This window comes from Mobula birostris, chromosome 8 (genome assembly GCF_030028105.1).
Source record: "Mobula birostris isolate sMobBir1 chromosome 8, sMobBir1.hap1, whole genome shotgun sequence".
Lineage (NCBI taxonomy): Eukaryota > Metazoa > Chordata > Chondrichthyes > Myliobatiformes > Myliobatidae > Mobula > Mobula birostris.
The window spans coordinates 21,220,704-21,247,493 of NC_092377.1; the positions used below are offsets into that span (position 1 = coordinate 21,220,704).

The 26,790-nt window shown below is 40.6% G+C and overlaps 1 protein-coding gene across 1 annotated transcript in view; it reads right to left on the reverse strand.

Moving 5' to 3' along the window:
• The window catches only part of ttc27 (tetratricopeptide repeat domain 27), a 286,736-nt gene that overhangs the window by 117,530 nt on the left and 142,416 nt on the right, over positions 1–26,790 (reverse strand). The window contains exon 10 of the mRNA XM_072264878.1: positions 20,696–20,809. Coding sequence (XP_072120979.1) covers positions 20,696–20,809 — 114 coding nt within the window. The remainder of the gene's footprint in view (positions 1–20,695; positions 20,810–26,790) is intronic.

The window sequence follows — 26,790 nt, forward strand, 5'->3', positions numbered from 1 at the left end:
GTCCTTGGTTATCCTGGCAGCACTGCTCCGACAGCGTGCAGTATAAAGTGATTCCAAGGATGGAAGATTGGTTTGTGTGATGTGCTGCGCCGTGTTCACGATCTTCTGCAGCTTCTTCTGGTCTTGGACAGGACAACTTCCATACCAGGTTGTGATGCACCCTAGAAGAATGCTTTCTATGATGTATCTATAAAAATTAGTGATGGTTTTTGGGGACAGGTCAAATTTCTTTAGTTTCCTCAGGAAGTAAAGTTGCTGGTAGGCCTTCTTGGCAGTGGACTCTGCTTGGTTGGTCCAAGTCATGTCATTTGTGATATTGACCCCAAGGAACTTAAAGCTTTTGACCTGTTCCACTTGTGCACCACCGATGTAAATTGGGTCATGTGGTCCGCTACTCCTTTTGAAGTCAACAACCAATTCCTTCATCTTGCTGACGTTGAGGGATAGGTTATTCCCTTTGAAATGAATGCCAACAATGCATTTGCCTTCTTTACCACAGACTCAACCTGTAAATTAATCTTCTGGGAGTCTTGCACGAGGACTCCTAAGTCCCTCTGCACCTCTGATGTTTAAACCTTCTCCCCATTTGATAATAGTCTGCACGACTGTTCTTTTTACCAAAATGCATTATCATACGTTTCCCAACATTGTTTTCCATCTGCCACTTTTTTGCCCATTTTTCCAATTTGTCCAAGTCCTGCTGCAATCGCATTGCTTCCTCAGTACTACTTTACCCTCCACCCATCCTCGTATCATCCACAAACTTTGCCACAAAGCCATCAATTCCATTATCCAAATCACTGACAAGCAAAGTGAAAAGTAGCAGTCCTAATAGTGACCCCTGAGGAACACCACTAGTCACTGGCAGCCAACTAGAAAAGGCCCCCTTTTATTCCCACTTGTTGCATCCTGCCTGTCAGCTATTTCTCTATCCATGCCAGCATCCTTCCTGTAATGTCATAGGATTTTATCTTGTTAAGCAGCCTCATGTGTGGCACCTTATCAAATGCCTTCTGAAAATCCAAGTAAATGACATCTCCTGCCTCTCCTTTGCCACCCTGCTTGTTACTTCCTCGAAGAACTCCAACAGATATGTTACGCAAGATTTCCCTTAACAGAAACCATGTTGACTTTGACTTATCATTAGTCTCCAAGTACCCAGAAACCTCATCCTTAATAATACACTTCAACACTTTCCAACCACTGAGGTTAGGCTAAAAGGCCTATAATTTCCTTTCTTTTACCTTCCTCCCTTCCTAAAGGGTGGAGTGACATTTGCAATCTTCTAGTCCTCTGGGACCATGCCAGAATCAAATGATTCTTGAAAGCTCATGACCAATGCATCCATTATCTCTTCAGCAACCTCTCTCAGGACTCTGGGATGTAGTCCATCTGGTCCAGGTGACTTATCCACCTTAACACCTTTGAGTTTGCCCAACACTTTTTCATTTGTAATATCAATGACACTCACTCACACTCCTTGACACTCACAGATCACTGGCACACAGCGGAGAAAGATGCAAAGTTCCCATTAAGTTTATCTGCCATTTCTTTGTCCCCCATTACTACCTCACCAGCATCATTTTCCAGTGGTCCAATATCAACTCTCACCTCCCTTTTTTTCTTTATATAACTGGAAAAAAAAACTTTTCACATCCTGCTTTGTATTATTGGCCAGTCTGCCCTCATATTCCATCTCTTCTTTTCTTATAGTTTTTTTAGTTGCCATTTGTTGGATTTTAAAAGCTTCCCAATCATCCAGCTTCCCACTCACTTTTGCTATCTTATATGCCCTTCCCTTCCCTTGGCTATTATGCAGTCCTTAACTTCCCTCATCAGCCAGAGTTGCCTAGCCCTGCCATTTGAGAACACCTTCTGTGGGACATATCTATCCTGCGCCTATTCCCAGAAACTTCAGCCATCTCTGCTCTGTGTCATCCCTACCAGTACCTTCCTCCAATCCACCTGGGCAAGCTTCTCTCTCATACCTCTGTAATTCTCTTTATTCCATTGCAATATTGATGCATGTGACTGATGCTTCTCCCTCTCAAATTCCAGTATGAATGCAATCATATTATGATCACCATAGATAAGGTAATGAAATATAATTCAAAATGCATGTACTGCGCAGCATTGGTAAACAGTAAAGTTTGCTGTTCTTGTTATGAGACCGCAGTGGTGGCAGAGTATTCATTAGTCTCACAGCCTGAGGGAAGAAGCTGTTACCCAGTCTGCCAGTCCTAGTCCTGATGCTCCTGTACCTCCTTCCTGACAGCAGTGGGTCAAGGAGACTGTGGGATGGGTAGTAGGGATTCTCAACAATGCTTCAGGACTTCCGTCCACAACGCTCCTGATAAGAGTCACAAATAGGGGCAAGGGAGACCCTGGTGATCCTCTCACCAACTTTTACTATCCTCTGTAGGGTTTTGCGGTCCACTACCTTGCAGCTTCCATACCACACAATGGTGCAGCCAGGGCAATCCTGACGGTGCTCCTGTAGAAAGCTGTGAGAATGGGGACAAGGAGTCTTGCCTATACTGACAGCTGCAAGCATATTCCCAATTTGTGTGCTGTTATTTACTCCTCCACCTTCCTTTTTCCTCACTCCGAGGTTATTTCACTTTGATTTCTCTTTCTAATCCATTTCAGTTCTCATCCCTGTTCAATTATTTTAGCTTTTCCTTATTACTATCACTCTTTCTCCACAACTTTCTCTTTCTCACTCCCTTTCATTCACTCTTTGCTGCCAATTTAATCTCCCATCAACTAAGTTTGCTAAATCTTATTCCCACTAGTCTTCTGAACTCTCATAACCAAAACTGTTGAACAAAAAGGCCTGATATTGCGAGGGACTGTATTTTAAGGCAAGTTACAGATAATGGAGTATCAGTGTGGACTCCTAAATCATTCCCCACTCAGAATGGCCTTGCATGCAGCCTTATAAACCTTCCAGTCCTACTTGAACCTGGCTTGGGTGAGCCTTGCATTCTATTCCATATAATTGCCCTGCACTCAGCGTGGCCTATCAGCGTCCGGGCATGTGAGTCTTATGCTCACATACTCAGACACACTTAACTGGGCGAGTCCTATCTGCTACATGAGTGAAGCCACACTGCTTGATACAAATCATCTTGCCATCGTCAAGCCCAAATCTGGACAGACCTTGTGGAATCCAAATCAGTTTATTGCATGGTTATTCTTTATTCTGTAATGTGCTGTTTAAAATCATTAAACATTGTTTTCTGTACTTTCTACTTCCTTTTTAATGTTGTTACTGTCTGTTTGACAATAACTGCCTACACGCATCTCCAGATACACAGGACGATAAAACCAAAGATAAAGCATTAAACTAGGAAACCAGGCATTAACTACAAGATGTTTTATAGTCTGAGACAGTCCCAAGGAATTTAACCCACCAGGAAACATGGTAAAACAATTGAAAGCAAACCACCCTATCAATCAAATGTTCTCTTGAAGACTGTTTCAACTCTTTTCTTCAAAGCAAGTAGAATGAAGTGTGTATGTCAGAACAATCTTTTTGGAAGCTCACCTTACTGAGCAGCCACAGAGCGAGCATTTCCATTCATATAGAAAACAAATTATATTATTTATTTCAAAATAAGTCAGCACATTCCCTTTTTTGAAGTCACAAAAGAATATTTTTCTTCAAAAATGGCAGATGGAGAGGCATTTCCTGCTTTGACATTGATAACTTGACCACTCCCAAAGGACAGAAGCCAGAGACGGAGCAGGTGCAATTTTCCAGAAATATCCTATAATTCGACTCGGGATGTGCCTAATTAGACCCTTATGGATGGACCTCAGAGTAAGTTCAAAATTTAGAATAAATTAAGCAGAGCTTCATTTTAGTCATTACAATGGTTCAGACTTTTGATAAGCAACAGAAGAGATGAGCTAATATTTGAATGAAAAGGGAATCATTACAGAAGCCTCAAGTAATCTTCAGCTTATCGACATTAAGTGCAAATCATGCTGGATTATTTTACGTACCTGGTAATGAACAGCCAAACTGCTTGTGCCACAATCTTGGCAAAAGGTTGCTTAATAATAATCGGCACTCTAAACAATTTCTGGATATTCACCTATCTCACGATTTCAAGCTGAAACAAAATTAACTCTCAGATAAATCCCTCTGGACATGGAAAAAAAGAGTTCACATCAAGTGAAGACTAGTGAGAAGATGGACAGATCTGTAGTGGAAAAATAAGGAAATCAGTAAGAATCTATAATAAAGTTATTCCCTCAAAATGAATCATAAAAGGTGTATGAAAAAGATTTATGGATAACTAAATGGTACCAATACAAGACATCACCAAGCTTCACAAAAGGGAAATAGAGAAGTGATGGGAAGGTTAGAGGGCAATCTGGGAAAAGTTTGCAGATAATATAAAAGTAATAAAGATTATTTGAACATAAGGAATAGATAAAGGAAATGGAGTGGATAAAGTATATATGGATTTTCAGGCTATGCTTGTTCAAATGTTAGACTTAAAGGGCTTCTTATAAAATATAGAGATGTGGTATACAATGAAACAACAGCTTAGAGGAAAGTTGATTGTTGACATATTACTCAGAATAAAATTAAATTGAGTCAATTCTAGATCCATTTTTCTTCATAATGAATGCAAAAGATGCAACCACGAAATTTGACACAAATGCAGATTTGGCAAAGCAAAGAGGACACAATTTAGAAGTATAGGCAAAGTAGTAAAAAATGGGAAAATAAATATGGAATTGGGGGTAACACAATGATTGGGAAAATGCCAGTGTTCAAAAATAAGTAAGTAGAGAGGACCATAAGCTGGTCATGTTTGTGAAAAGAAGCATCGATTACTACGAAGCCATATTTAAGATAATTTGCCACAATGAAACTAAGGACAGGAAGAGAGACCTGATGTTCAACAATCATTTTCACTGAAGAAGTGCCAAAAGGAGATTTAATCAGTTAAAATGCAAGGAGTTTTCACAGCATATGGCCCATTTCCTCCAGTTTAGCAGCCTAAAATGAGAAGTCATCAACATAAACTGTGATTAAGAAAATGAGGGGCTGTAGTATTATTTTTACAACGGGGATTGTTGGACATTTGCCACTTGAAATAAGTGAAGCAGAGTTTATTGCTTTAGGACCAGCTAAATATAAGAAACAGAAAAAGAAATGGCATCGAAAAGAAGGCAGAGCAATAGGATTAGTTTGATATTTAACACACCAGACAGAATAGTGTAAACCTCAAACCTAGGTAAAGTGACTCAGGGAGACTGTGGATTACATTTACAATTGCCAGGTTGTAATTCTTTATAAAAGGTGAACAACAACTAGAATGATTGCTATGAGGGTTGGTTGAAGCCAGGACACTTGATCCATTGACAAAATAATCAAGTCCCTCAATGGAAAGACTATAATTTTGCTCCCCATCACAAGAACTTGTCAATACAATCTGCAGCTTAAGGCCATTATGGACTACAATTATTTTCGTGTCAGACTTACTGATGATTCTGAAGAACAAACTAAATAGGAATAGAAGTAGGCCATATGGCCCATTGAGCGTATTCTGCTTCTCAATAAGATTCCTCCTACAATCATACCCAAATTGTTAATGTATTATAACAAGAAGAATGCCAATACTGATCCTTGAGGTACACCAGTTGTTCAGAGATACCAATCACAAAAAGAACTTTCCATCATCCCCCTCTGCCAAAACCAATTTAGATCCAATTTACCCTGGATCCCAGAGGTTCTAAACTTTTAGACCAGTCTCAAATGTGAGACTGTGTTAAAAGTATTACCAGAGTCTACGTAAACTACATTAACCACATCCATCCTTGTCAATACATTCCCAATTATTCAAGGCAAGATCTCTATCCTAACAACAACATGCTGACTGTCTTTAATTAATGCTGCCTTTAAAAATTCACATTAATCTTACTCCTTCAGAGTTCTTTCCATTAATTCTTCAATCACTCATGTTAGACCCACATGCCTCTAATTACCAGGCACATCCCTTCTGCCCTATTTGAATAAAGGTATCACATTCACTAATTTCTAATTATTTGGCATGTCACCTGTGTCCAGCAAAGATTTAAAATGATGTCCATCAGAAACCTAGCAATTCTCCTCCCTTGATTCCATAGCAGCCTGGAATACGTCTCCTCAGGACTTGTATATATATCTACCTTTAAGCTTGCTAAGACATCTAATTCTTCCTTTTTAATGATAACTTGTTGCAGAATCTCAGTTTTTTCCTGAATTTCCAACTACAGTGCTCTTCTCCTCAATGAATACAGATAAGAAAACTTCATTTCTAATCTCATCTACATCCATGTTACTCCATGTACAGATTGTCCCATTGATCTCCAATGGCCCCTACTATTTCCCTGTTTACCCTCTTGCGCTTAACAAACTCATAAAATGCTTTATGATTTTCCTTAATCTGTCTACCAGTGATATCTTGTGCCCTATCTTAACCTTCCTTCATTTAGTAGAACCTTATCATTCCTGGATTCCTGTCAGCCTCACTGGTTTTCTGTTCTCTATTCCTGGCACATCTTTTGTTGATTTTTTCCACACCCCTCAATATTCACTGGCATCTAGGGTTTCTTAGACATTGTCCTAATCTTATGGGAACATGTTGGCCTTGAACTCCCATTGCTTTATTAATGAATATTTTCTATTTATCAATATAGACTCAATTGCAGGTCATTCCTCCCAGTATATTTATGCATGGTCTTCATTCTCCATTTCAGGATCTTCGCCTCTGGTCTCTCATTTATCAATTTCAATCACTACCTTGAAAATTAGATCTCCCGTCACCATCTCCAAAATACAGTCCCACTGGGATTCCATCTAGCAAAATCTCAGATGGCGATGAGGAAACGTAGAGGAATGAGGTAGATTGGCTCATTGAGTGGTGTTGCAATAACAACATCACAGTTAACATTATCAAGACCAAGGAATTGATCATGGATTTCATGTAAAGGAGGTCAGGAAGACACATACTCATTGAGGGGTCAGGAGAGGAAAGGGTGAACAGCTTCATGTCCCTCTGTGTCAACACTTCAAAGGATCTGCCTCGAGCCCCATTCATTGATGTAATCAAGAAGGAGGACCCAGCAGCTCATTCACTACTTCATTAAGAGCTTGAGGAGATTTGCTCTGGCACCAAAGACTTACGAATTTCTACAGATGTACTGGGAAGAACATTCTGACTAGTTGCATCACCAGGTATGGAGCTTCAGTACGCAGGATCAAAAGAGGCTGCAGAGGGTTGTAGACTCAGGTGACCTGACTGAGGTGTATAAGATGATGAGAGGCATTGATCGTGTGGATAGTCAGAGGCTTTTTCCCAGGGCTGAAATGGCTAACATGAGAGGGCACAGTTTTAAGGTGCTTGGAAGTAGGTAGAGGAGATGTCAGGGGTAAGTTTTTTTATGCAGGGAGTGGTGAATGCGTGGAATGGGCTGCCGGTGACGGTGGTGGAGGCAGATGTGATAGGGTCTTTTAAGAGACTCCTGGATAGGTACATGGAGCTTAGAAAAATAGAGGGTTATGGGTAACCCTAGGTAATTTCTAAAGTAAGTACATGTTCAGCACAGCATTGTGGGCCAAAAGGCCTGTATTGTGCTGTAGGTTTTCTATGCTCCTCTGTTCTAACAACATCACAAGCGCAACCCCCCCCGCCCACATCGAGGAAATCTTCAAGAGGTGGTGCCTGAAGAGGATGGTGTCCAATATTAAACCCTCAGCATACGGGATATGCCCTCTTCTCATTATTCTCATTTGGTAGGTGGTAGAGGAGCCTGAAGGCAAACACTCGCATTTTAGGAATGACTTCTTCCCCTCCACCATTAGGCTTCTTAACAGTCCATGAACACTATTACCTCGCTAATTTCTCTTTAATGCTATTTATCTATTGTAACTTATAGTAGCTTTTTAATGTCTTGCACTGTACCGCTGCCACAAAACAACAAGTTTCAGAACATGTGCCAGTGATAATAAACCTGATTCTGATTCTGACTTGGATCCAGTTCTGCCACTCTACAAGTAGGGCCTCTGTTTACCACAAGTGGCACAAGACAATGCAAATGCTAGAAACTGGAGCAAAACAAACTGGTGGAGCAATCCAGAGGGTTGAGCATCACCTGAGGAGATAAACAGATATTTGACATTTCCGGCTGTGACCCTGCATCAATATTGAACACTGCTTTGCTGCTCAACCCAGAGTTACTCCAGAAGTTTGCTTTGCTCCACTATAACTAAGTGGAGTATGATGCCTCAAAGGATATAGGAAGTAAGTCCATCAAATAACTTTCAATAGCCAAATGGAAAAAATTGCAAGGTTGTACGGAAATGGCTGAATTTTCCCCATTACCAATCCAGATTTTCTTTTCTTTTTAGCTATGTTGCTGTTTGTGGAGCAGCATATATGTTAATTGGCCACTTTCCCTATCATAAATTGCACTAATTTTATGATTTATGCTGAACCCCAGTTGTTAATCTGGAGACCTTTCATAAACAGACTTCATCTTCCTTTTGTCCTCAGTGAAGTAAAATTCATAGTTTTGGATTGTAACACTTGTGCTTTTAACTTCAGTCAAGAGAGTTAATAAACCTAAAACATTACTGATTGCTGGACACTTTTAGAGCACGTGCTGACATGACTGGACTGAAAGTCCTTGGTCTGTGTGGCTTCACTCTATAACTCTATTCTGAACAAAGTGTGTTTTCTCGTATCTCACTGAAAGAAAGTCTGCAAGCTCGTTTGCACTCAAAGTTGAATACTACTACGTAGACGCAAGGAATATCTGAGGATGGTAACCAAACCACTGCTACGTTGGAGTGAAAGAATGCCGCTAAGACTGGGAAAACAGTCATGAGCTGCAACTGTTCTGAGCTGACTCCCACTGTCTCAACGCTTCCATGGAGTCTATAGCTAAGACAGTAATGGGCTGCCAGCATGGCTGTCTGCTACTTAAGCAGCCATGAACACTTTTAGAAATCCACAGACGCTTGGCTTCAGAAGCCAATAAAATTAAATGCTTCCTGTAACTTTGACCCTGACTTGTAACAATAAACAACCTGTAGCCTGCTTTATTTTGTTCTTAACCATCCTCACAAAGGTACTGAAACTCAAAATGCTTTTTTTTGGACAAAAAAGTTACCTAAAAAAATTAAAGGAGAATTGAAAATAAATAAAATGCTCATGTTGTTTCTACAGCATTTTTTAAACATTTGTTTTTGGGTACATTTTTAATCACTCCTTCCTAACACTGTGCTAAGCTCTGGTTCTGCAGAAAATTGAGAGTGTTCTCTGACTGCTGCCGCCATCGTCAACAAGGAAAGCACATTTTCTTTTCCTATCATGATAGTCAATTCACCTTGACCAACAACCAAGTCAATACTCTACATATGGAAGGGTATATCCCAATGCCCTTCACTTTACCCATCTCTTTAAGGATCATGTCATGCAAAGATGAACTGTAAACGTATCTTGACAGTACCTTTGACATTCATTCCCTGTCGAGAGTTGTTATATTTATCACAGGTGCTGAAGAAAATAGCCAATAAACAAGATGTGTTCTTGTACTGAACAGAGCAACAGAGACTACATCACTACATTTGCAACTCCATGGTCTAAAGCTGATAAAAGTTACGGACTGTCATCTTACCTCTAAAAACTCACTCTAGTGGAAATAGCTCCTGAGAATTCAGAGCCTAAAAACAGCTGGATGGTTGTGATATCAGACCCTCCATCCTGTCTAACCAGCTGCTCAGATTTCATCTGGTGTGTTACAGCTGCCCTCATTCACCACCTCTGAGATGCTGGCTTTCTAATTCATTTTCAGTCATTTTCTTTCTAAAGCTAACTCTTGTTAATAAATCCAAGCAAAAAGACTGTATGTGGACTATAACAAATTATAGTTCTGCAGATGCTCTTCAAGTTCAAATAGAGGAAAGCACATTTTCAAACGAAGTGTTCTCGCTTTCCCAGAAACAACCTTACTGCAAGTCCATGGTTTTTTTTTCCATAAGGTGATAACAATGCAGAATATGTACCCGTACCCACTTAGCCAGTCTCCGTTTTGGATTAGACAGTCCCATGGTATGCAACAAAGCCTCAAGGGACACAATTAATTGCTTAGCTTCGGGGAGGAAAAAAATCTTTTTTTTTCTCTAAATGTGTTGCAAGTCACTCTTGCCATTCACATCGCAGAACCTACATTCCACTGCAGCGGTATACGGAATGGAACTAAAAGGAAGGAATAGTAATTTCCTGCACAAGATGAATTTCTGATTACTTTAGAAAGAAACTGCTGTTGAGGAGTTAACACTGTCCTGCCCGCAATCCAGACGGAATTCAAGCTGAAGTCTGGTTCAGCCATCAGTAATGTTTTAGGTTTATTAACTCTCTTGACTGAAGTTAAAAGCACAAGTGTTACAATCCAAAGCTATGAATTTTACTTCACTGAGGACAAAAGGAAAATCAAATCTGTTTATGAAAGGTCTCCAGATTAAGAAGCGGGGTTCAGTATAAATCATAAAATTAGTGCAATTTATGATGGGGGGAAAGTGGCCAATTAACATATATGCTGCTCCACAAACAGCAACATAGCTAAAAAGAAAAGAAAATCTGGATTGGTAATGGTGGTTAAGGGATGGAAGCTGGCCACGCAGTAAGAAAGGTTCCTGAGTACGTGCAGTGGAGTCTGGAATGGAGCACTTCAGTTATGGAAAGATACAAGAGCGGGGGTTCCCAACCTTTTTCCTGGCATTAACCAAAGTGCCAGTGGACCTGAGGTTGGAAACCTCTACCATGGAGTGCAAGAGGTTAGCAAAGAATGGGATTGCTGTGTGAACTCTACACTGCACTCCATATCAGAAGTAATTAAAACTAGAGTGCACAGATGTTTGGTAAAGAAAGAGTTATCACAGGATCTAGGGTGGGTTGTTTCTCACCCAGTGTTTCTGAAATATACTGTATTTGAGAGCATGGAGGAAGTGGAGTCACTGACAATATCAAAGAATTAAGAAATATTAAGATGAGCATCTGAATTGCCTAGGAATAGAAGGCTGTGGGCCATGTACTGAAAGATGGACTTAATACGGATGGGTGTCCACTGGTCAGCATGGACAAGGCTGTTTCCATGTTTTATGACTGTGACTCTCCTATGCAAAACAACATAGGATCTTTAACATCCACACTGGAGGCGAGAAGACATGACACTGGTTTAACTTACTTGAAGGAGAGCATCTCTAGTTGCATGATCCCTGTAAATCCAAGTTTAAAATCACAACTTCCTGACTTTGAATACTCTCACTGAGCCAACTCAAACTTGATTAGCTCCCTAAACAGGCAAGAATTGGTTTGCTCCCACAGACGCTGTCCAACTAGCTGAGCTCCTCCAGCAGATCGTCTATTGCTCCAGATTCCAGCATCTGCAGCACCTTGTATCTTCATTGATTAGCCCCCTAACTGGTCTATAAGCATTTCTGGCAGATTAAGCAACTACAGTGGCAGCAGCATAGTGTTTAAATAACCTGACCAGTATGATATTGGACAGAAAGTTCTTTTGCAAAAACAAATATAAAATAATTGATATTAGTTAGAAACTAGTGGGAAGTGGGAGACTAGACACACTTAGATTGTTAGCAACAGATAGTGTTCCTCACAGGAATACCTCAGGAAACTTGGCAAAATACTCTGTACTTTATATTTAGTAGTGAACTGCAATTTCTTGTTGAGAAGTGGATAAGAATTCCTGGGAAAGTCAGTTTTGATGGAAGTCTAATCCAAAGCTTAAAAAGGAGGAAATGGATCTGATATGATTATTATCACTGAGAAATAGTTGCAGGATGACTGAAAGTTAAATATCCAAAGCTATTCAATGTGTAGGAAGGAAAAGCAGTCATTGTTAGTGAAGAAACAAGACTGCGCAATATTGAGAAACATTAGTTCAAAAAATGAAAATGTGAAAAATAGTCTGTGAGAATCTCACTCAGTGGCCATTTTATTAGGTACAGGAGTGGACCTCAGTGTGGTCTTCTGTTGCTGTAACCCATACACTTCAAGGTTCGATTTGTTGTGCATTCAGAAATGCTCTTCTGCACCCACTGTTGTAACACATCGTTATTTGAGTAACTGTCGCCTTCCTGCCAGCTTGAACCAGACTGGCCATTCTCCTCTGACCTCTGTCATTAGCAAGGCATTTGCACCCACAGAACTGCCACTCACTGGATGTTTTTTGTCTTCTCCAAAGTCTTCACTATCTGTTAACTCTAGAGTCTGCTGTGCGTAAAAATCCCAGGAAATCAGCAGTTTTTGAGAAACTCAAACCACCCGGTCTGGTACCAACAATCATTCCTCAGTGAAGGCAATTCAGATCATATTCCTTCCCCATTCTGCTGTTTGGTCTGAACAACAAATGAACCTCTTGACCATGTCTGCATGCTTTTATGCAGTGGGTTGCTGATTGGATATTCACATTAACAAGCAGATGCGCAGATGTACAGATGTACCGAATAAAATCTGAGTGTATGAAGTACACACATAAGATGCTGGTGAGGGCTGTCTCAGTTGAAACAGCATTGGTAATATAGGGGACATCAAACAAGAAATTAAAGTTGCACGTTGCAAGGGTAATGGTGGGTGACTTTAACGTACATGTAGGCTGAAAAAGCAGATCAGCAAAATACTTTGGAAGAAGGATTCCTGGAGTGTGCACAAGATGATTTTTTGGACTAGTATGTTGAACAGTTAATCAGACAACAGACTACTTCAGTTCTAAGAGCTGTAATATTAACTGTTTTGCAGACGCTGCCTGAAGTCCTGAGTGTTTCCACCATTTTCTATCTTTTTTCGGATTTCTAGCATTTGCAGTTATTTTTGTCCATTTTTATCAGCAGACCATGTTAGACTTGGTACTGTGCAATAAGAACGGGTTAGTACACGTTTGTAGATTATCTTGTCTGCAGTGTCCATTAGGAAAGATTGAAAATAAAATGACAAGAATTCTTGAGATGGGAAGTAAAGTAGTTCAAACCAAAATTAGTGTCCTAATCTGAAACACAAGGAAACCATGGACTGTCAAAAGATAGATTGAGGAGCTTTATAAAAGGCCCTAGCTAACAATACTTAACGAATGAATCCAGGAATTACAAAATTTATATATTCCTGATTGGTGTACAAATAAACTACAGAAAATTGACCAACAGTGGTTAAAGACAGCATTAGCATCAAAGACTCATACAAGACTGCCAAACAAAGTAGCAAATTGGAGGACTACAAACAATTTAGATTTCACCAAATATGAACAAGGAAATAGGCTGAGACCCCACAAATAAAGTACAAGAGTAAATTTTTAGGGAACAGAAAAGTGCACAGTACGCGCTTCTGCAAATATAGTTGTACTGCCATAAAGCACGGAAGCAGGACCTCCAGCCCACCAAGACCACACTGACCATTCAGCATCCACTTACTGTGATCCTACACTAATCTCACTTCACTCTCTTCTCCTTCCCAATAACAGTCCTGAAGAAAGGTCTTGGCCTAGAAGTCGACTGTTTATTCCTCTCCATAGATGCTGCCTGACCTGCTGAGTTCCTCCAGCATTTTGTGTGTGTTGCTTTGGATTTCCAGCCTCTACAGACTTACTCATGTTTATGATTGGCTGCCCCACCAACTTCCTCCTTGATTCACCACTCAACTATACTAGAGATAATTTAAAGTGGCCAATTAACATACAAACCCATATTTTTGGGAGCACCCACACATTCACAGCACGTGCAAACTCCATACAGACAGCACTAGAGTTAGGATAAAAGTCTGATTGCTGGGGCTCTGAGAAAAGAAAGAGATCAGTGAAGCAAACTGTGCATACCCCATGGTCAGAATGGATTTCTGGAATGGAAATAATGCTTGAAAAATGTACTGGAGATGTTTTGGCAATGTAATAGGGAGAATAGATAAGATAAAACAGTGCATGTAATTAATTGAATTTTCAGAAAGCATTTGACTAAGTCCCACAGAAAACAGCTGGGAGAACGCAGACTGCATAGCACGGGGAGAACACCCGGGCATGCACTGAAAATGTTGGACACAAAGGCAACATGATAAGAATACAGTGATCTTCATCAGGGTAGCAGTGGTAACTAGTAGAATACAGTACAAGGGATCTCAGCTATTTATAACATAGCAATGACTTCAATAACAGAGACTAATATTTTACAATTTGCCAATGACACTAAAATGGGTGGGATTTTGACATGATGAGGACGCAAAGAAATTTCAAGGTGACTGAGCCATCAATATAACATGGATAAATGTCAAGCTGTCCACACTGACAGGGAAATAAGCAAAATAGAAAAGTGTTTATGTACAAAGAGAGTTAAATAATGTTGTACAGCCACCACGGAAAGAAATCTAGCATGCGTAGCAAGTAATTGGTATGCCAACCCTCAAAAGCAGTTGAGCACAGTATCAAGGATATCTTGCTTCAATCATATAGAGTTTTGTGAAGCAAAACCTAGAGAATTTATGTGTATAGCTTTGATCTCCTTATTCAAGAAACAATACGTTCCTCATTGCAGAACAACAACAAAGATTCACTGGGTTGATTTTTGGCTTATCAAGACTGCCTCTGAGGAGAGAATACATTAACGAGGAGTTTATTCACTTTTCCTTAAAAGAATTAGAGGTTCTAACTGGAACTTACAACATCCTAAGGGGGTTAAACAGATCTGATGCAAGGTGTCAAGAACAAGGAGTCACAGTCTCAGGTTGCACAGCAAGAGATTTAGGATTGAGATGAGAAGAGATTAGCTAATTTCAGAGGGAGGAGAATTTATGGAATTTGCTTTTGCAAGGACTACTGAGGGAAGATGCTGAATACGTTTAAGGAGATAAATTTATAGATGTAGAAGCCATCAAAAAGGCATGGAAGAGAAGAATATAGTATTGAGAAAGGATGATAGCAATCAGTGATGGAGTTGGTTCAAAGGGACAACTTGTCATACTCCTGCTCCTATCTTCCACATTTGTAAGGCAATACCCCAAATACAGAAATGAAAACAAAAATTGCTGGAAAAGCTCAGCAGGTTAAATAGCAAGTGTGGAAAGAATCAATGTTTTAGAATCTGTGGAAAGAGTTAATGTTTTACCATCCAAATTCTGACAAAGGATAGCAAATCTTGAACATTCACTACCTCTCTTTCTGGAAATTCAGCATAATCTGCTTAGTTTTCCTGACATTCGGCGTTTTGATTTCAGGTATTCCTATTCAGCCATTTTCCACATTAACTTTTATGAAAATGTGAATACCGAGCCCGCTGGTGGCGCAATGACATCGGTGCCGGGCCCGGGAGCGGAGGTTCCCGGGTTCAAAACCAGTTGGGTCCACTCCCTAGCACGCTTTCCATCTGTGCTGGGTTGAGTGTCGAGATCGCAACTCGACCTCGTAAAATAAAAGGGAAAAATACTGCGAAAATGTCTGTGAGGAGTGGCGCACCACACAGTCTCTTTCTCTCTCGCTCTGCACCTTGTAAAAAGCCATGGAAAAAAAGACATCATCACGGATGCATGCACGTACACGCAGACGCCATCCAAAAGCTAAAATCTGATATCTAATTTTTATTTGTACTATTACTGTTGTTCACCAAGATCCCTACATCTCCTGATTTTGAAAACATTTAACCAGTGCATACCTTCACCTTATGCTTTCCCTATACATAGTGCCACGGTAGTGTAACAGTTAACATGACACTATTACAGCTCAGATCATTGGAGTGCAGAGTTCAATTCTGTTCATTCATTATCAAAGTATACAATTCTGAAATTCTTATTCTCCAGACAGCCACGAAACCAAGACAGAAAAGAACAGCAGCACAATCAAACCCCCAAGTCCCTCCTCCCTGCACAAAAAAAAAACAAAAATGAAACAGGCGCATTGACCCCCAAATCCCCATCCCTCGCAAACAAAAAACAAGAAAGACTCAAAGTGCATTTTTTATCAAAGGTATAAATTACACAAACTTGGGATTTGTTTGCTTGCAGGCAGTTGCAATGAAAGGAAACTAAAAGAACCCTATTAAAAAAAAGACTAACCACAATGCACACTAAGAGAAAGGGAAAAAAAACACAAAACATATCATGCAAACAATAGAAGCGATCAACAACAACACATGCTGAACCAAATTGAGTCCATAGATTCAAATCCCCGGAGCAGCCCAGAGCAGGCCCAAAGACTCAGTATTCAGTCCATCATATTAGTGGGGCAAATCACTGCAAAATTCGCAGACATGAAGCACAGCAGCCAGGGGCAATCTCACAGCCTTGCTGTTGTGAAGGAAGAGCCCACAGACCAGCTGAACCTCGCATTAGGACCCAGCTCTGCTGTGGCGAATTGCTACGGCGCTGGATTTCACTACCGAAGCCATTCTCAACCTCTCCAAATCAGCTTGGCGTCCAGAGCAATTTAACCTCACCCAACACTCTGCCTTCCAACTAGCTGGGCCAGCATTTAAATTGAGTGATAAACACAGAATATAAGAAAAACTATAAGACTGAAGAAAAAGTCTATCGTCCAAGTGCATACCCAAAACGCAGAAAACCTGGGTAACATTCTCCGGACACAGCAGCAGCCTCTCCCCTCTCCGACAGCAGACGGAACCCCCAGCAATCAAATAGCAGTCTCTCCTCTCCGATAGCAGAGCGATTCCCCCAGCAATCAAAAGGCAGGTAAAATGCTTCAATCTCCCTCATCACCTTAATCAGTGAACAATGGGAGCTGTAATCGGCGAAATGGAGTCGAACATCAGCCTGCTCGCTACGAGGCTTGCGCATGCTACCTCTGCCTCGAGGAATTCTCTCTAAGACTGCCAAGCACTGAGCCACCCAAACAATCTCCAAACTGCAAATCACAGGCACCAACAGTTCCAGAGTCATGTTCAAGACAAAAACACATGTAAAAGACATAAAAGAAGTGAAATACATGGTTTCATGATCTATCCAGAAGATGTCTACCAAAGGAGTGTTATACATAGGCACCATCTTGACTGGAGCTGATTGTTTGTTCGTTCCTTCCCACGTGTGCGTGGGCTTCCTCTGGGTGCTCTGGTTTCCACCCAGAACGTACTAGATAGTAGGTTAATTGGTTGTAAATTGCCCCATATTAGGCTACGGTTAAATCGATAGGTTGCTGTGCTGCACGGCTCAAAGGGCCGGAAGGGCCTGTTCTGCCCTATATCTCTAAATAAAATAAATATGTTTAATTGTGCTCAAAGACAATTCAACTACTTATTTTTCATAGCAGATTTATAATGGGTTAGCAAATACTATGCAATTATCAAAATGTAGACAGTACCAGCCTGAACATGACAAGGACAACTTACGTGAAGCACTGGTATAATGAGGAAGCTGGGCAAGGTACCTAGGGATGTCCTTTGCCACTAGTTTCCCTTCCCCCACGAAACTCTTCAGAAAAATAATTCATATTTTTAAAGCAGCCCTATATAAATAAATTTCCAATCTCACTATCAACCTTAAATCTACAGATGGTATAAATTGTCTATTCCGACTTTCTATTTTGCCTTTCCTGGCGGTAAAGCAAACATACCAGTCTGGATCCTTGCAGAACCAAATGAAATGGTACAGGACGAGGCAACAGACAATAACTGAGTCTGAGTGGGACATTATATCCTGTATAGATGAAAGTCTGTCTTATTCAAGACTGTCAGCGACACTGAGACGTGACCGCAATGAATGTACGTCGTTGTCACCAAAACCTTTTCGGCAACCACACAGATACTAATATTTCTACGTAAGTAAAAGCCGACAAGACAATTCACTAAAAAATGAATTTGCAACACTAGTGGTTTCCAATTAAATAGCAATACTTCTATACCAGGAATCACCACTATTGCTTCAACATTCAGTGATATTATTTTATCAGTATTTTATTTCAACTTCATACCATGAAAGAAAGCTAACTCAGTAGTTTAAGAAGAGGGTCAAGCAAGAAACAACTACAGATCTGGGAAATGATTACAATCTACAAATATTCATGCAACTTGCTGGTTGAATATATTTCTAGACCAAAAAAATTGTTATTTGGTCCAAGGCATATTTTTTCAAAAAGTCAAATGCACATCTGCAATGCTGCAATTTTTATTCCTTTTGTAAAAAATAAAACACCCCTTTGTCCATCCAGGATAAATATCCTGTATAATTTAATTACTGAAACATTCTCCAACTGTTAGTTCTGGGAAATTTGTCTTTCTTGTTCCAGTGCATCACATGTTCCATCAGAAGACAAGCAGAAGCTGCATGCATGCAATCAAGTTTCACTTTCCCCCACCACTGCTCAGCCAGTGCTCAGCATTATGGAGCTAGAAGTGTTGCTGCCAATACAGTCTTTCTGTCAAGAAGTCCAAGATCCAGTTACAAAGAGAGGAGTTGAGACCCAATGAGGATAGCTTACGTACCAATTTCTGAAGGAGGATCGTATTAAGCTCCAAGCTGAAGTCAGTAACAGCATCTGGCGTATGAGGCACTATTTTCCAGGCGGAACAGGACAGAGTGGAGTGCAGAGGCTACAGCATCATCAGTGGACTGATCTGAATGATAAGCGAACTGGGAAGTATCCAATGTAGCAAGAAGATGGAATTTAATGCGATCCACAACCGGCTGTTCAAAGAGCTTCATTATTGTTGAGGTCAGCGCCACTGGGCAGTAGACTTTAATGTGCAGGGAAATGTCAAGCTCTTAGACACCAGGTGATGGTGGCTGCCTTGAAGCCTACAGGGGCAGCGGATTGTTCCAGAGAAACGTTGAAGATGTCTGATAGAACCTCTGTTAGCTGGGTTGCACAGTCCCTCAGCAAATATTTCCATGCGTCAGACCATGCGTGAAAGGCATTCAGCCTATTTTCCCAAGCTAATCAACCAGTTAAATTCGAGGATTCCCAGAACAACTATCAGCATTTTGAAACTAAAGCTGAAAATGTGATTTAATTGGTAGAACAAAAAAAAAGGATAGAGGAACAGCAAGTTGTGGAATGAACTTGCTTAATGATATTGGTCAGGGGCATAAAAAAGGTTAGGAACTCCTGCCATAGAAGATCTGTGCTGTGAGCACAATGCCATTCTGCTTCTAAGTATCACCATATCTCTCTGTGGCACCAACATAGAGGCATCCGTTAGTCTTGTGAGACCATGGATTTGTGCCTTGTAAGGTTTCCAGGGCGCAGGCCTGGGCAAGGTTGTATGGAAGTTGCTCATGCTGCAAGTCTCCCCTCTCCACGCCACCGATCTTGTCCAAGGGAAGGGCATTAGGACCCATACAGCTTGGCACCGGTGTCATCGCACAGCAACGTGTGGTTAAGTGCTTTGCTTAAGGACACAACATACTGCCTCAGCCAAGGCTCGAACTAGCGACCTTCAGATCACTAGATGAACGCCTTAACCACTTGGCTACGCGCCAACACAGCACCAACATGAAGCCTATAGATCTCATTATTTCCGAGAGTGCTTGATACTCACTGGAACTTTAATAGTTAATGTAGATCCATCAGCAAAATGATGAGCTCAAGTTCCTTTGTACCATGCAAATAATTTTTAATATTTAGCATTAGGACTTTGGAGATTAAAATTGAATGTCAGGGTATGTCGTTACTGCAGCCACATGCAACTTGTCTTAGACAAATTAATAGGCCAGCAAGAAGTACTTGTACATTTTTTATTTAGGTAAGTGGTGCAGACAGCCTGCATGCTGTTGAGAGACAGGTTACCAGATACTCTGTTTTTAATAATGTATGAAAAATAATTGTTAACCATGTACTCAGGGAAGTGGAGTTAGTGCTGATTTGGGAACTTTGCAAACCAATGTGGAAATTCAATAATCTAAGCCTCTCCCAAAAAAAAACCATAATCTGGGCTGATATTTAATTGCAGTACTGCATTATTAAACTTCAATCCTCTCAACATGTTACAGTACTTGAGGTGGATATCAAGAATCCCCATTCATTGTTAGTAGTTGAGCAAACTTGCTGTTGGGTGCCAACAGACGTTTATATTAATGCCATCGAGGACCCGGCCTTCCAATCCTGCATGATGAGATAAAATTCTCTTCTACAACAAATGCAGGTAGAATTATTTTGGACATCTTAACTCAGTTCCTGGCAGAAAGTGGCTATAAACTGCATTCAAACCTATATTATTATGTAGTCCTTCATATGGTGCTGAACCATCAATCTTACTCAGAGCTGCAAAGATGGAAAGGTATATTAGCATTGGAGGGGAAGCAGTTTTTCCTTCAAGTGGTGGAATTTCATTATTACAACGCTGATGGAGATCTTTCAGGCAGAATCACTTTGAAAGAGCTACCTGATTGATCCCCTTCCTCTGCACTTCTGTTTTCTTTCCAACGTTATTCAGAAATATTGAAGGTGAGGTTGGCAATTCCTGTTTTAATGGGACTTATCATACCATGTCATGACTGAGGATACTATTTAGCATAAATTGATCACTTTGAATACTTGCCGTTTCTCCACTCCCCATGTAAACAAAAGATATGGGGCTGATACATTGTGCAGCCTCATGTAAAATACATCAGGATTCCTCACCTACAATACGAAAAGCTGCTAAACATTTGTATAAGTGGTGTTCTTTATATAAGCAGTGTCCTACCTGCGTCTGCATCATTGCAAGCTCAATCCGCCGAGAATTACTTTTCTCCAGTTTAGTCCTCATCATTAGAGTGGTTACCTGAATGGCCCACAACTTTGGTTGCGACAATATATACTGAAATATAAGAAATAAAATTCATACAATAGATGTTTCAAAAATGAAGCATTTGAAATTAAACATTGATTAAAAAATGTATGTACATCGTTTACTCACTACATAAAATAAGCAGACACATACAAGAATTTTTTGTGTTTGGTGCATACGTTGAAAACAGAATATCTAATTCTGATTCCAGCAGTAAATTAACATGCTTATTCGCTGCATTAAGAAGTTGGTTCTCATTCAGTTAACCTGAAAATAAAGTTGTTAAAAATAGTTTCAGCATTCGATAATGACTATTTAAATTTCCTTAGGTTTCTTGTCCCCTTTAGTTCCAGTTTCTTGCTTATCCCAAAATTGCTTCACTGTGTTTAATTGCTTCAACACAGTGAGTTGTGCCTTCAGCTGCACTAAACTCGGGAATTCCTTCCCAAAACTTCTCCACCTGTTTCCTCTTTTACACACTCCTTAAGAACACGATCTTCCGGTCAAATGGCAGAGCACTTGGTTGTAGCAGCCTCTCCAGGTCCACCAAATGGTGAAAATGTTTCTATTCAATATTTTTTTGTGCGATTGCAAGACCTTGACGAACATTGGTAATGTAAAATACTGCAAGTGTGGTTCATTGGTTCATTGGCAAGACCGATGGCCGGGTTGGTTGTGGCACAGACCATGCCCTCTTGCGAGGCAGTGTGTGGTACAGCCACCTGGGAAGGGGGTGGTGTGGGACAGAAGAGACGTGTGGCGAGTGTGCTGCAATCCACGTTGGACTGGGGACTGAGACCTGTAGCCCGACTCTCCCGCCGGTGCTGCACTCTACTGTTCACGCCCTGGAAGACAAATTGGATTGTCTTCATCTGTGGTTGCTGGAAATGATTAGCTGCTCTGTGTGGGTTCTTGCAGAAACATGCCTCCAGGATAGCATCCCATACACTATAAATCTTCAGGCCAGGCAGCTCAGGGCTTGTGCTAATATTATTTTGTGACTGTATGTGCTATCATAATTATATGTAACTATGGTTATAACTATTTGTGCTGTGCTTTGCACCTTGACCTTGAAGGGATGCGGTTTCATTTAGCTGTACACGTGTTCAATGACAATTAAACTTGAACTTGAATTTAAACCTTTGACGTAGCCTTTGGTCAACTGCCCTAATAGCTCAATTAGCTCACTCCTACATACGCAGTTTGATGCCATCTGTGCATAGCCCCAGGAAGCATTCCGGATTCTTTAAAGGCATTATGGAAAAGGGCATCAGCCGACGTTGGAAAAAATACTTCAAAGCTTTGTTTAACTTAATATCTAACAAGACAAGAGAATAATACGATGCAACATCAGTTCCTTGCAGAGAGAGTTTAGGCAGCAACAGCTCTGCCATGATTATTCTAAACACTGGTGCCAAAAGGCTGCATCCTCATTCTCCCACTCTACTCCCTGCACACTCATGACTGTATGGCTAGAGCCTGCTTGAACTCCATTTAGAAGTTTGCTTTAGTGGACCCTATCTCAAATGATCATGAGTCAGAGTACAGGAAGGAAATGGAGAGCTTAGTAACATGGTCTAACCACATAGACGACTGCCAAGAAAGCTGACCAATGCCTCCACTTTCTTAGGAAGCTAAAGAAATCTGGCATGTCCCCTTTGATCCTCATCAGTTTTTATCGAAACACCATAGAAAGCATTCTGCCTAGATGACTAATAGCTTGGTGTGGTAACTATTCTGCATATGACCGCAAGAAACCGCAGAGAATTGTGGGCACAGCTCAGCACATCAATGAAACCCGCCTTACCTCCATGAATCACACATAAAATGCTGTGGGAACTCAGCAGGCCAGGCAACATTTATGGAAAAGAGTACTCAATGTTTCGGGCCGAAACATCGACTGTACTATTTTCCATAAATGCTGCCTGGCTTGCTGAGTTCCTCCAGCACTTTGTGTGTGTTGCTTGGATCTCCAGAATGTGTAGATTTTCTCTTGTTCATCTCCAAGGACTCTGTCTGTACTTCTCGGTGCCTCAGTAAAGCAGCCAGAATAATCAAAGACCCCACCCATTCCACACACTCTTGCTTCTCTGCTCTCCTATCAGGCAGAAGATACAAAAGCCTGACATCATTACCACCAGTCTCAAGGGCAGCGTCTACCCTGCTGTTGTGACATTATTCCATGGTTCGCTGGACCCCTGATTTCAAAATTCATCTTCCTGTGATCTTGCCCCTCATTGCCTCCCTGCTCAGCACTTTCTCTGCAGCTGCTGTGCTTTACACTGCATTCTGTTAAAGCTTCCTGTTGTTTAATCTCAATGCACTGTGTAATAATTTGATCTGAATGAACAGTGTACAAGACAGGCTTTTCACTGTACCTTGGTAAATATGACAATAATAAACTAATTCCAATTGAAAGTTAAAAACATAATTCTTTGTAATGTATTTATCTGCAACAAAAGCCTCTAATCTTCAATATTCCTCTATCCAATTATTTTAAAACCCTGTGGTTTGGCATCTGGTTCACTGGGTGCTAATGTCCAAGTTCCTTTCCACCCGCTGAGGTCCTGATTCCTGATTCTCACTTTTCCAATCAGCAAGGCCCAGATTTCTGCTCTCTCTTTCACTCCCTGGTGCACGAGTTCCTACACTCCCTTGAGTATAATGTAGCTCTGTTTCACTACACTCCCATGAAACTCACCTGGTTCTATTTCCTACACTCCTTTTAAACTTAACAGGTTGGAGTAAGAATAGGTCATAAGACCGCAAGATATAGGAGCAGAAGTAGGCCATTCGCCCCATCGAGTCTGCTCCGCCATTCAATCATGGGCTGATCCAATTCTTCCAGTCATCCCCATCCCCCTGCCTTCTCCCCATACCCTTTGATGCCCTGGTTAATCAAGAACCTATCTATCTCTGCCTTAAATATACCCAATGACTTAGCCTCCACAGCCATTCGTGGCAACACATTCCACAAGATTTATCACCCTAAAGTAACTTCTCTGCATCTCAGTTCTAAAAGGACGTCCTTCAATCCTGAAGTCATGCCCTCTTGTCTTAGAATCCCCTACCACGGGAAATAACTTTGCCATATCTCATCTGTCCAGGAATTTTAACATTCGGAATGTTTCTATGAGATCCCCCCTCATTCCCCTGAACTCCAGGAAATGCAGCCCAAGAGCTGCCAGACATTCCTCAAATGGTAACCCTTTCATTCCTGGAATCATTCTTGTGAACCTTCTCTGAACACTCCAACGTCAGTACATCCTTTCTAAAATAAGGAGCCCAAAACTGCACACAATACTCCAAGTGTGGTCTCACGAGTGCCTTATAGAGCCTCAGCATCACATCCCTGCTCTTATACTGTATTCTATACCTCTAGAAATGAATGCCATCATTGCATTCGCCTTCTTCACAAGCGATTCAACCTGGCGGTTAACCTTCAGGGTAGCTTACACAAGGACTCCCAAGTCCCTTCGCATCTCTGATAGAATAACATCTGATAGTTTGGAACAGGCAGTGGCAGGAATTGAACCCATGTCGCTGGTACTGTAAAGCATACCAGCGACCTGGGTTCAATTCCCACTGCTTCCTGTCAGGAGTCTGTATGTTTTCTTTGTGACCATGTGGGTTTCCTCCCACAGAACAAAGACATACTGGTTAGTAGGTTAATTGGTCATTGTAAATTGTCCCGTGACTAGGCTAGGATTAAATCAGGGGATTGCTGGGCAGTGTCACTGGAAGGGCTTATTCTGCGCTATATATCTATCAATCAATCAGTAAATCAATAAATAAACAAGAACCAATTACTACCAAAGACCAGAACGTGTAGGATTAATGGAGTTTTAATATATAGTCAAAATTTGATTTTCTTTTATCATGCAAAATTGAAATAAAAATTCACAAATGCTTAGTATGAATTTCACACAACAAGCGCAGCTAGTTCCAATGAATTGATAACCATTCTGGAGATACTGGTTTTGATGTTATAGAGAAGTTACCCATGCACAGCTTTGTTTCTCCTTCAGCCTGAAATAAACAAGTGCAGTAACACCATGTTGTCCGTATCTTCTCAGTAACGATTTAACCCAGTGGTATGAGCTGAGCTATTAAAGGGTGCCTCAGTATTTGTGGGAGTTGGATGGTGTAATTTTCAAAGAATATTGCGCACCCCATCAAGAGTCCTAACCTTCAAACCACATCTTACATTTTGCTCCCAGAATAGAGAAAATCTAATTCTGACTATATATCAAAACTCTGTTAATCCATCATGCTCAGGTCTTTGGCAGTATTGAATTCTCACATTTTCTAGACTATCAGCGGTTATTCTATTAATACTCAAACCAAATCATATACATAAAGAATGATAATAAAATGGTTTTTTCCCTCTCTCTATTCATTGGGTGGTGGACCTTTTTAATTCGATTCTTTTGTGTTTCTTGGTTTGTGGCTGCCTCTAAGCAGCCAAATCTCAAGGTTGGATAATTTATACATATTTTGATAATAAATGTACTTTGAACTTTGAAAAGTATTGGAATTTTTTTTGCCTAATATATACAATATATACAGTCCTCAGCTGGTCTCACCAGAACAGGGCATTGGAGTAAGTAAGAGAAAAAAATAACATTAGCATTTTTTAATTAAAACTAACGGGAGATAAGAAACACCCAAACACAGGGGAGTATAATGCTGCCAATACTTTCAAGTGCTATCCAAATGTCCTAAGTTTATATAAATATGATTTACTCACAAATGATCCCATTTGAACAGTCAAATGGGAATTCAGTGTGGCAATGTAAAAGAGCCAAATTTTCCGACCCCTTTTATTAAAAAAAATATGCTGTATGACAGAGCATTGTAAAGTGGGTAGAATTAGCTGAATATACACTGCAAAGGGAAAAAAGAAATTCCTAAGGAAACAGGGTAGTTACAGTGCATGGGAAAAAAGAGATAGCTTCCTACACATCCTGTTATTCCAATCACAAAGGGACTCCCATCTCCTATGGAGCCAATTTTGTTCACAAGGAAGTCAGCACTATTCGTCATATGCTCCCAACATTCTTTAGAACCTTGAAAGAAATTCTCATATTAGACTGCCCCAATGTATTTGAGATAATGGTTAGTCCGTGGATGTAAAACAATCCGTCAGTAATTAAGTTGAAAACACCCTAAAAAACCACAGTGTTTATCAGAAATTGTGTCACACACGTAGTGTTCAACTTTTGTAAGTTGTGGTTCTGCTTGTGCAATTTATATATTTATTTTGTATTACAATGCATCATTCACTTGGTTTAAAGTACTTCTGCAGTCATTTAAAGCCGTAAAGGCAAAATAAATGTACAACTTAATTGACAAACTATTGTAAACAGCCAATGTCACAAGCATGGCAAATTCTGAATCAGAATCAGAATCAGGTTAAATATCACTGCATATGTTGTGAGATTTATTGTGTCCTGGCAGCAGTACAATGCAATACATAATAATAAAAAAACCTATAAATTACAACATGAAATATATATAGTACCGTGCAAAAGTCGAGGACACACACAGATATATACATATATATAAATAAAAGTTAGGGTGCCAAAGCCTTTTGTACAGAACTGTAGTAATTTTATCTATTGCAATGTACTGCTGCCACAAAAAAACACAAATTTCATGACACATGTGAGTGATGATAAACCTGATTCCGACATGGGCCTGTATTGCGGACTGAGAGTGGTAAAGGGGCAGGGAGAGGGGAATCATGGTTGGGAAAAGGAGAAGGTAGAGGAGAGAGAGCGGGAAGCAACAGAGAGATAGTCTGTAATAATTAACCAACCAATTGTGTTGGTACGTAGCCAAGTGGTTAAGGCGTTCGTCTAGTTATCTGAAGGTCTCTAGTTCGAGCCTTGGCTGAGACAGCGTGTTGTGTCCTTGAGCAAGGCACTTTACCACACATTGCTCTGCAATGACACTGGTGCCAAGCTATACGGGTCCTAATGCCCTTCCCTTGGACAACATCGGTGCCG